Source organism: Stegodyphus dumicola, chromosome 5 (assembly GCF_044657685.1).
Source record: "Stegodyphus dumicola isolate Sdum_Otavi_A_Nest chromosome 5, ASM4465768v1".
Taxonomy (NCBI): domain Eukaryota; kingdom Metazoa; phylum Arthropoda; class Arachnida; order Araneae; family Eresidae; genus Stegodyphus; species Stegodyphus dumicola.
In genome coordinates this window covers 125,243,625-125,255,819 of record NC_140772.1, presented here as the reverse complement: position 1 = coordinate 125,255,819, position 12,195 = coordinate 125,243,625, and the positions used below count along the sequence as shown (strand labels likewise).

At 31.9% G+C, this 12,195-nt stretch overlaps 1 protein-coding gene across 1 annotated transcript in view; it reads left to right on the top strand.

Annotated features, from left to right (window-relative positions):
* The window catches only part of Polr2B (RNA polymerase II subunit RpII140), a 176,819-nt gene that overhangs the window by 151,831 nt on the left and 12,793 nt on the right, over positions 1-12,195 (top strand). The window contains exons 17-18 of the mRNA XM_085817030.1: positions 7,260-7,478; positions 7,590-7,811. Coding sequence (XP_085673156.1) covers positions 7,260-7,478; positions 7,590-7,811 — 441 coding nt within the window. The remainder of the gene's footprint in view (positions 1-7,259; positions 7,479-7,589; positions 7,812-12,195) is intronic.

Sequence of the window (12,195 nt, the reverse complement as noted above, 5' to 3'; positions counted from 1 at the left end):
GAGGCAGCTATGAAATAGGGTTCTTTAATTATGGACTCCCTGTATTTGTATTACTGTACATTTTTTCTGGACTATACTTTTATTAATAGAGGTCCTACTCCATTTAAGTCCTCATGGTAAGCTTTTGATGTGAAGACTTTATTCTTTTCTAACCTTTGTTTCTTTTCCCCCCCCCTTAATATTTGATTTCTTAAAAAAAAAAAAAAAATTTCTTGCTTTTAATTCACCTTTTGAGTGATTTCAAACTTACCATCGCCAGTTAGTTTCATGAACAATGCAAAACTGGCAACTATTGGTATCTACTTTTGAATTTCGATCTTTTGTTTCTTCGTTTGCGTAATGGTAAGTTTTGAGTCCAGTTCTCTGTTGATTTTTGTGTATATTTTATATTATTACATTTTATTTGCATTTTTTTTTCAGTAAAATATGTCTGAATATTATTCTTTTACTTTATTGGACATTTAATTAATTACATATGGATTTATTTTTGGATAATTTCATTTTCGGAATTCTTCTGTGTAGAGGAGCAATTTAGAATTTTCCAGTGAACTGTTATAATTAAATAAGATTCATCAGCTTATTTTGGATTAACAGAAAAGCAGTGGTTTTCCAAGGGAGTTCAATTAAATCTGATCGCCTTCCTCTTGATAACGTTGAATCAGATTTTGATTGCATTCCTCTTCTTATATATTATTTGTTATTTTTGTATTTTCCTTAGCTGTAATTCTGCTAGTTTGGTGCCTGTTGGTTGATGTTTTATGTATTTGTAGGAAGCTTTGGATTTTGGCTTTGAATTTCATGTGTTTGTGGATTTGGTTCTAAATTTCTCACTTTTTGTTATAACTGATTAATTTTCAGCAGCATATTGCATGGAAATAATATTTTGTTTAAAATAAAAATATGTATTATATATATATATAGTATTGCATATACTATATGTATAGTATGGAAACTAAGTGCCATAATATATACCAGGGGTGGCCAATCTGCGGCTTACGAGCCACATGCGGTTTTGAAGTATTTGAAGTATTTGAGGCTCTCGATAAATGTATCCCAGTTCCTTTTCATTTTTGTGTCATTATATTTAAAAAAATTATTATTGTTTCATATGTGTTTCAAAATGTCTTTAAAATTACAGACAACAAATATGAAAGACTAAGTGCAATGTTGTAACAAATTTCATTTTAGTCCATCATCTCTTGATTTTTTTTCTGAATCTATTTGAAATTAACATAATTCAAGGTGAGTTTTTCATTCCCAGTATAATTATGACCCAAAAAGCATCTGGAGAATTAGAATTAATAGAGATGCAAGAAGATCAAGCTCTACAATTAAAATATAAATCGACACCGATTACTGAATTTTGGAAATTAGTACCAGAATCGAAGTATCCTGAATTAAAAAAGCCTGCTTCTCAAATTATTTCAATATTCGGAACAATGTACGTATGTGAATCATTTTATTCCACTTTAAAATTCGTGAAATCCAAACACCGATCAGTATTAAATAACCAGCATTTCTAAAAATTACTGAGAAGTGCTGTCACCAATTATTCACCAAATTTTAAAGAATTATCTAGAGAAGTAAAATAAATGTGTTTAATATTTAAATTCAATACACATATTTTGTACTTTTATTTATATGTTTTCAATAAATATAATTTCTGTAAAAAAAATTAATACCTTTTTTGCATACCTTTTAAATACGTATTTAATTGCGGCTAGCGAAAAATTTCAAATTTTGAAAAATGGCTCGTACTGTCAAGGAGCTTGGCCACCCCTGATATATACACTCGTGAACCAAAACATTATGACCATCCACACATTTTTCAATGAACTCGTCTAGATGACGTGGAGAGGTGTTTAAGTAGGAATGGTATTTATCAATCTAGCTTTTTTGTGAGTAATAAGAAAAGCTACCTATGTAAGCGAATTTGACAGACTTCAGATAGTAGTAATGGTCGAAAGACTTAGAACGATTATCTGCAAAACTTCAGATAGTATGGTCGAAAGACGTAGAACGATTATCTCCAAAACTGCATGCTTGATAGGTTGTTCTTGATCTGCCATTGTTAATATTTATGCAAAGTGGATAAATGAAGGTAAAACCAACAGTAGACACGAAGGTTTTTGACGTCCATGCATCATCAAAGAAAAAGGATGTTAGACACTCTCCCGCTTGGTACAGCAAAATTGGTGACAGACCCTGAGTCTCAACGAATGCTGTTAACAGTGCAAAAAATAGAAACACTGAAAGACTGGATTACTCTTGCTAGGAAACTGTTTCCAGTTTGGATGCCGTTGGATGGTCTAGGAAATAGTAATTACCAATTTGTTTCTCCAAGGCAAACTGTTCCGAGGTGCTATTATCCCAGACCAGTGCAAGCCACTCCTTATCAAAGTTTTCGTAGTGTGAGACCTTTTAATTATCAACAAGTGCAATACCGACCTCTACAGTATGCATATCGGCCAATCCGATATCCACAATTACCTGCTATTAATTATAACACAGTTCCTAAAAGAGAAGTTAAAAAATTATATTACTTTAAAGTGAATGTCTAAATTAGACAGCAAAAAGTTCCCAGTATTATTGATATGGGATCCCAAATTAACGTTTTACCGTTAAAAGTTTTTAACAAAATTGGTGATAAATTTAGAGAAATTTCAGCGAAATCCCATGATAAAATATTTTCAATATCTAGTCAAGTTCATATAGAGAAAATAATTAAAGTAAAGTGTAAAGTAGGTAAAATAGAAAATAATATGATATTTTATGTAGTAGATTCAAATTTGAATTATTTATTGCTTTCATCACCATGTGTTTCATTATTTAAATTACAATTGAATTTTCATAATTATGAAGTGTATCAGCTTGGAAAACAGGTAAGTAAAAATGTTAAACTAGACAAGTTTTTCCAAAATAATTATGTATGTAAAAATGATATCAGTGCTGAACAATCTACAAAATATTTTGATAATAACAAAAATTTTGTATGTAAAAATGATCTTAGTACTAAAAATTGTGGTAATTATTTTGAAAATAGTAAAAATTCTGATAGTAAATTACAGAAATTGTTAAATGATTATAGTCATGTATTTGCAAAAAGTAAATATGATGTTGGTTGCATAAGGGTTGAACCTCCCAGAGTTATATTAACTTCTGAATTATCAATAGCCTATAGACCATATAGAGCATCTCCTAAAGATAATAGTGAAATTAAAAACAAATAGATGAATTGTTAAAAGCTGGAATTATTAAACCTTCTTATAGTTCTTATGCTGCTCCTGTAACTTTAGCTTATAAGCGAGATGAGCAGTCCAGAAGCAGATTGTCTATTGATTTCAGGAAGCTTAACCAAATTACTAAAGCTGATTCTGAACCTATTTCTAGAATTGATGCTGTATTAGATCAATTAACAAATGTAAAAATCTTTTCTACATTGGATTTGACATCAAGCTATTGGCATATAAAATTAAATGAAAGGGATACTGAAAAATTGGCATTCACTACAAATTTTGGACTGTATGAGTTTACTACATTACCTTTTGGTTGGAAAAATTCCCCAGCTGTTTTCCAACGAGCTCTTAGACAAATTTTAAACAAATATCAGATTCAATTTGCTTTAAATTATTTTGATGATATTATAGTATTCTCTCCAAATTTTGGTGAACATTTAAATCATCTTAAAATAATATTTGATATATGTGAGAAAGAGAATTTAAAATTAAAACAATCTAAATGTAATTTTGCTAAAGAAAAATTAAATTTTCTAGGATATGAAATTCAAGCAGGTAAATACCAGCCCAGTAATGCAAATATAGAGGTTATTAAAAAATTGCAACCCCCTAAAAATATCAAAGAATTACAAAGATTTTTAGGAAGTATTAATGTTTATCATAAATTTATTCAAAATTATGCTAAAATTAGAGCCCCATTAACAAATTTACTTAAGAAAGATACTCCTTAAATTGGACTGATGAATGTCAAAAAGCTTTTCAGAAATTAAAAGATGCATTGATTTCTAGACCTATTTTTTAACTTTAATCCTAATATCCCTGTCATGTATTTGTTGATTCGTCCAAAGAAGCTGTTGGTGCTGCTTTAAAACAAGAGCATCCTGATGGTAGTTTGCATCCAATTGCTTTTCATTCTAGAAAATTAAGATCTTATGAACAAAATTATGCCATTACTGAGCTGGAATGTTTATCTATCATTGATGCAATTGATAAATTTTATTATTATTTACATGGTAACCATTTTACTGTACATACTGATTATGCTGCTTTAGTTTGACTTAAAAATATAAAACACCCTACAGGTCGTCTATTTAGGTGGTCTTTAAAATTATCTATGTATGATTTTGATATAAAATATAAAAAAGGATCTACTAATGTTGAAGCTGACATGCTCTCTAGAAATCCTATGTGTCAACATTTAAGATTGCAAGTTAATTTATTATCATTAGAAGAAATAAAAGAATATCAAAATTTAGGTAATGTTTGTAATACTAAGTATAGGAAAATGAATGATATCTTAAGTGTCAAAAAACAGGGATTGTACAAAGTTGTGATACCCATGTCTCTACGTACGAAGTTACTTGAAAAGGCCCATATACAATTTGGTCGTATTGGTGTATCATCTATGTTAAATTTGTTATCTTCACAACATTATTGGCCAGGAATTGTTCAAGATGTTAGAAATTATTGTAAACATTGTGAAGTATGTCAGTTTAATAAGAAAAGTAAACAAAAGAAATTTGGTTTAATGCAAAATTTACCATCAGTTAGTGAACCTTTTGAAATATTATCTATTGATACTGTAGGTGGTTTAAATTATTATAATTCTACTAAAAAGTATATTCACATAATTATTGATCATGCAACTAGATATATCTGGACATTTGCTTCTAAAAGTGTAACTACAGATGCTTATATAAATTGCTTAAAACAAATTATCCAAATTCAGGTACCTATAAAAATGTTAAGTGATGATTAATAACTGTAATTTTTCAGTTATTCCAACACATCGTGGGTGAATGGTGAGGCTATTCCAATTCACGTTTTGGCAGATGGTTGACGAAGCTGGGATGATTGCACCACGGAGGAAAATGACGACTCAGTACTTTTCACTTTTAACAGCATATCTTTATTTTATTTTAGAACAGATGTTTTTTTCCAGATGAAGTTACTCAAATAACTTATTCAGTAATTGAATTATTAGATACGACTGACTTTAATATGTTATAACGTTCTAACAAAGAAGAGGAGCATAGCACAGGCGTTAGCAGAACAAAGGCGAGAAGGCATCTGTGTAGGAGAACTTATGACGCCGCATTTATATGAAAGGTTATGTAACAGAGTTGCTTCTAGAAAAATGTAGAAAAACTTATGACGCATCATTTATATGAGGAGGTTCCTCAGCTGACAGCCCAGTACAGTGCAGCTCCATGTTCAAGTGTCTCAGAAGACACAGTTCAGCTGACATTGTTGGGCAAGGGACTGCGCAACAGATGTGCCACTCCCGTGCCTCTGTTGACCAAGCATCATTATCAGCTGTGTCTGTAGTGGGCTGGGAACTTTGAAACTGGAGCATGGATAAGGCAGTTGGCTGGCTGGATGAATCATGATTTCTCATTCATTACTTTTATGGTCGTCTGAAGGAATGCCAACTTCCAGGTGAACATTTGCTCTGCCCCTGTGCAGCAAGTCATACTCAGGCTGGTGGTGGAGGTATTATGCTTTGGAGGACGTTCTAATGGTTGGCGGTAGAACAGACCAGGAAAGCTGCAGAGTATCTGAACGTAATTACGGATCACTTGCACCCTTACATGGCATCTGTCTTCCCAACTGGAAATGGAATCTTCTAGCAGGACAACACCCTATGTCACAAGCCTCGAATTACGTTGGATTGGTTCAAGGTGCATAAGTATTGTTATGAAATGTTCAGCTGTGGAAAGGTAGCTTCCCTACAAAATGGGTTTTGGGTTGTGAGAAAATAGCAAGGGAAGACAGGGTTGCCATATTTGGTGTGAGATTGTCCATTTAGCGACATAATTGGCAATATGCCATAGATGGATGGAGAATCTTCTGGAACGAATTCTTACTGGTTTGGCCTAGAATGTCCTTGAATGCAAACCAAAAGCTATATAAACCCTGCTGGTACGCAGTCACTCATCTATTTTACCAAGTTGATCGTCAGTCTAGTGTCGAGATGGTCGTCGGAGTATTGTGAGTCTAGCGAGTGCACCTTCGAATCTATTGAGTGTATCACGAGTTGTAGTCTGGAGAGTATGAAGAGTTCCGTTAACAACTGAACCAAGTCGGGAGCTGTATTCTGGTGCTTTGCTGTGAAGCTGTTTTCACCATTATAGCCTGAAGGCTGTGTTGCTGATTGTTTCAGTGTACTTTTTGACAACTGTAAACATGATTTCACAGAACTGTTCTGAGTAATACTGGTTAAATAAATTCTGTTTTGATGCTTCATCAAGTCTCGTCATAAGTCACTCCAAATCCATGAACCCATACAAAAACAATGCAAGAGTATGAATTCCATTTAGTGTCCTGGCTACCTAACTTGCCTAACCCAATTGACATGTCAAGAGCAGCAGCTCAGAGCTGTGAAAGAACACTGTGTCGGAATATCACGACTTTGCATAACCGCTGCTTAGACATTTGGTACAACCTGGCTCCAGTCGTCTGCCAAGAACTTGTCGCATCCATGTTAAAGCCAGTTGTTTTGCAGACCAGAGGTCACACAACATGTTTTTGAGTAGGTGGTCGTAATGTCATGCAGAGGCATAGCTAAGATTTTCAGTTCCCAGGGACAACTGAAGATTTTGCACCCCTTTCTCTGTGCCAAGAATGGAAAACATTTCATTCTAAAATTTCGTAACGTCAATCCCCTGAAAGCTGTGCCCGGGAACAAATGTCTTCCTTTGCCCCACCCTAGCTACGCCACTGATGTCTTGTCTTTTCCATTGTATATTACACTATTTACTTTCTTTTGTTACTTGATAAAAAAGTAAACACATTAATAAATTAATTGTGACCTTAAGGTTACATATCCTTGTCAGAAAACAAGTTATTTGAATAACATTATTAATATGATTTGTAAAATGTCTTTTTTCTTAGTGATTAATCCTGATGCTTAGATTTTAAAGAATGAATATAAAAGCAATATTCTTATGTTATATTAGTAGTTAACTTATCCTTTGTTATATGTATAATAAAAAATTAATCATTGATTATGCTGCATTGCAGCTTGAAGGTACCACAAGACGTTTTACTAAACGAGATGCTAGTACTTTTCTGAGAAACAGTGAAACTGGAATAGTTGATCAAGTTATGCTAACTCTGAATTCTGATGGCTACAAATTTTGCAAAATTCGTGTGCGTTCTGTACGTATTCCTCAGATTGGAGACAAATTTGCCTCAAGACATGGGCAAAAAGGCACATGTGGTATAACATATCGACAAGAGGTGAGTTTTGTATATGGTTTCATTAATGATTATTTCAGAATACTAAATTATAACCAGTTATACCTAGTTCTTTCAACTTTAATTAATACTTATTTTATTATGTTCTCATAGGATATGCCTTTTACTGCTGAAGGTCTGACACCTGATATAATTATAAATCCTCATGCTATTCCTTCTCGTATGACTATTGGCCATTTAATTGAATGTCTTCAAGGGAAAGTTTCAGCTAACAAAGGCGAAATAGGTGATGCTACACCTTTCAATGACACAGTAAATGTGCAAAAAATATCAAATCTTCTTCAAGAATATGGCTATCATCTAAGAGGAAATGAGGTTAGTATAAAATGCATTTAACTATTTGATATACAATTGAACCCTACTAAAACAAATCTCAAGGGATCAAAATTTTGATTCACTTAGGTCAAATCTGATAAGAAAAATAGAACATCTAAAAATGTATAGAAACTAAATGATTAATAAAAGGAGAAACGTATTAACATTGCTAAATGTCCCAAAAGAAGTAAATAATAAATCTAATTTATTCTCTAGTTAGTTAAAAATATACTTGACTAGAGGAAAGGCTGAGGGCTGATGCAAGATATCTTACCACCTGATGCATTTTCTGTGGATCCTGAATTCTGCTATTAAGTGCCTCTCTGAGTTCTAAATTTTGGGTTTCAGTCCTTTCCCTAATTGTGTCACCCTGTAATTTTGTTGCTCGGTGCTTCTCTAAATTCCAAAAATTTTGTCTTCCCTAAATTATGCCGCCCTGTGCGGCCATACAAGCTCTGTCACCGGTTCTGGGTTTATATGAATAAAAAAATCAGTTATTCTTAACTCAAACAGCACTAAATGAAATCTTTTAGCTTACGAATATCATCAATAAATTCTATTTTTAGCACATGTAAAGAAATTTTTGTTAAATTTTTCTTCGTCATCATTTTTTAGAGCATTTAACTTAAATCTGTAATTTATCGCCAGTCGTAATGTCAACAGAAAAAGTTACCATACTCTTTGTTATTCAATTGCTAATATAAAAAAAATTGGTTAGGCATCGCTGCATGAGTCATTCATTACTTAAGTTGTCATATGTTGGATAAACATGTGGTCAAGAAAACAAAATATAAATATTTGCCAGATTGGTGTCAGGGATATAAAATATTAGTAAGTGTAAAATCAACGATGTTTCTATGTAAATGCTTCAGTTTGAGTTATATGCCAAGCAGATAATGCAGCTATGGAGTCAAATTATTGATTACTTAAAATTGATGCTAAAATAATTGTTTTCTGAATAACAATGTATTTTATTTAGTTCCGAAGTGAAATTAAGAATCAAGACTCATCATATGTTTTATTATTGGGGGGGGGGCAAATGAACATACGTGCACACCCCGCCCCATATATGTATATGATGCATTTGGTAATGCTAATAATTGTTTTGGGGATATTTTTTCTTCTATTAGCATGCATTGAGAAAAACTTCATTGTCAGTCAAAATGAAAAGTTATATTCTAATAGATTTGTAGTCTACCTAACAATCTTAAAATCTCATGTTATGATGCAAGCGAAATAAATAATTAAACAAAGCTACATGTACTATAGTTTTAGTATATGTAAATATTACATTGAATTAATACATTCAAATTGTGAAATATGCATGTTTAGAAAATTTAAATGCATGGAATGTAACATACATGTGTTGTTTGAATAAGAAGGTTGATTAATAGTTAAACTCAGTAAGAACAAAAATGTAGAAACGATGTTATGTAGATAAATGTATACAGAGTATGATAAAAATGTGTCCCCACCCGTCTCTCTCGCTTATCTTCCTTTTTGCTTTTATATAAACAACAAACAGTTCTTAGCATTACTTGTAAAAACAATAATTAGCAGCCAAATTATTTAAGGGAAGGAGGATGTGCTAGTAATGGGAAAGTTCAGGAAAATATCTATAAACATGTAGAAGATAAAAGAAGAAAAAAAGGAGTAGGTTCATGTTTCAGTGATTTCAGGTTTCTATCAGTTCTGTAGTCAAACTGCCAAATAAGCAGAAGCATATTTTAATTTAGAAAGCTGTGCAGTAAATTGAGGGAGGGGGGAAAATTAATTTCTGTTATCGAATAAAGTAAAAAAGAGCTTTGATTTTACAAACCTCATTTGTTTCTGCCTTTCTTTTTCTGAAATCAGTTGAAATAAATAGAAAAATTCTTAAGCATCAGAAACATACATTAATTGCCATTAGAAATAGAAATGTGTGTAGAGGCTTGAAATCTGTGTATTACTGCAAAGAAGTTTATCATAACCAATCTATTTTATTTTGGATGCTCACAATTACATACTCAAGATATAATATAAAAAATTATGAAGTTGATCTATTAACCTCCTAAAGCCAGCAGTACAGCAGTTGTACCAGGAAAATGACTTTAACGCCTGCTGTAGTACAACTGTCGTACCAGCCATCCCCTCCCTATTTTAGAGAATCGCTTTGAGAATCGCCTATCTGTAGATCTCTGGGTGGCCCATTGTCGCTGCTCAGAATAGCCGCTGACCATGCATTGTTTCCCTCTTCTTATCAGTTTGGCTGAATTTTGGCAAAAACCGCAGGTTTCGTCTCGCACCAATATACTTGAAAATCAAATAGAAGCCATCTCTTTCTCAAACAGTAGAGCACTGTCTCATAATTTTAGTGTTAACTTTTTTAGTAGTAACTTTTGCTATGATTAAAACATTAGCGATTTTGCACGCTGTTCAAGCTTACCAGATTTAATGCTTTTTAATCATAGCATATAAGATTAGATTAATATTTTAGATTTAATGCCCTTCTAGAAAATAGGTAAAACCGCTTTTATCGTTTACTTCCTTTTTGTGCTTCTGAATAATAAGATGTTATATTGACTTTTTTTTTTTTTCTTTTGGAGTGCATAAAAACCCTTAACTATTAACTCTTTCAAAATGCTTCTATTATGTAGGCAATTTTGTCTGATTTATCAGGAGATAAATAAAAGACAACTGCATGCATAATAGTTTTTGTGATTTTCATTCATTCAATGATTGATTTCAATGATTGCTTTGAATGATTTCCGTTCATCGTAAATTAAATAAAACCAATTTATCTTTAGATCCTTTTTAGGATGGCATCTGCCAAAAAGTATTTAAATATCATTAAAGCTCACGTAACTTCTACTAAATTGAATCAAAACATCAGTTATTTTGCATAAAGTTTTGGCCAGTTTTATTTGCTGAAATTCTTATACTCCTCAAGAGATAAAGGGAATTCAGACAAGTTAAAAAATTATCTTTAAAAAAGAATGTTAATTTGTCTGATATAATGTGTATGTCAACTTATTATCAAATGTATGAGAATTAGGATTGGATTACGGAAAAGCACACAAATGCTTTCATGTAAACCTTTTCAAGAGAAAATTGCTCACATTTAAGTTACTGATGGAAAACTCCACATGTAATCAACCCGTTCTCCGGGTTTAACTGGATTAATTTTGTTTGCTTACTGAATTACATTCAAAGCATACAACAATTACCTGTATAAAGGGAGGGATGCCTTCGCGGAGGACTTTCTAAGGGAAGCTGGATTTACGTTGCCCAAAAAACCATGAATCCAACCCTTTAGCCAGGATTCAAACCCGACCAAGATACTTTATGCAAACCCAACCGAGATACTTTATACTAACCCGACCGATTGAAAATGAAATAGACTTCAACCTTTGGATATAATCATGGTTTTAGACAAAGTTTCTGCCTATGGAAGGAAATTGACATATAATTCTTCATAAACAATTAAAACTATACTGAAAAATACTTTTGATGATTGCGTGTATAGGCCATAGATTTTTTTTTCTCTGCTAACATTAGCAAAACCAAATTTACAAAGAAAAATTCTCATTAAATATATACCTCCTTTGCCTGATAGTCCAGTGTAATATTTGTTAAAGTTAAATGTTGAAACGCAACCAATGTATCTCTGATTTTCTTTTTTGTATTATTATAACAAAATTATCGAAAAAAGCAGATTTAAAGCTCTGTTATTGTTATGTAAAGCTTTATTATTGCTGTAAGTTCATCTCAAAATCTAATTGTATTGAATCTCATTCTAATCATCTAATAATAATAGATATTATTAATGAATTTATTATTATTATTTCATTAAATTAGTAATTACCATTATTTTGTTAATGAAATTATGTTATTAAAAATCGCGTTCCAACCTGCAGACTTACAAAGCTAGTTCGTATTTATTATATTTTGTAAAATTTTGTTTTCGTTTTCTAATTTGTAATACAAAAATATGCAAATATAAATGAAGTGTGAAAGCAAAGTTATAAAATTCACAAATTATTGCTGAGATTGATCAGAAATACTACTGTAATTTCCGGAAGAAAGGCCACATCAGCGTAAACGTCGTACTCGAGAAAAATGGCGGGAAAAAAATGAAAATTACACAGAAATGCTGCAATATATTAAATTACATGTGACATTGTTGTGGGCCGTATAGTTGCAAAATCTCAACGTATGTCTGGATATATGACATATCAGTTAAGAAAAATGCATGAAATGAAACCATAACTCAAAAATAAATTAAAGGTAAGATATGTTGAAAATATATTTATGTTCACGAATATACTTATTTATCCACTAAAGAAGTCCATATTTGTAATACTCAGACTATATTATAAAAAATGTTGCAACAATGAAATTTTAA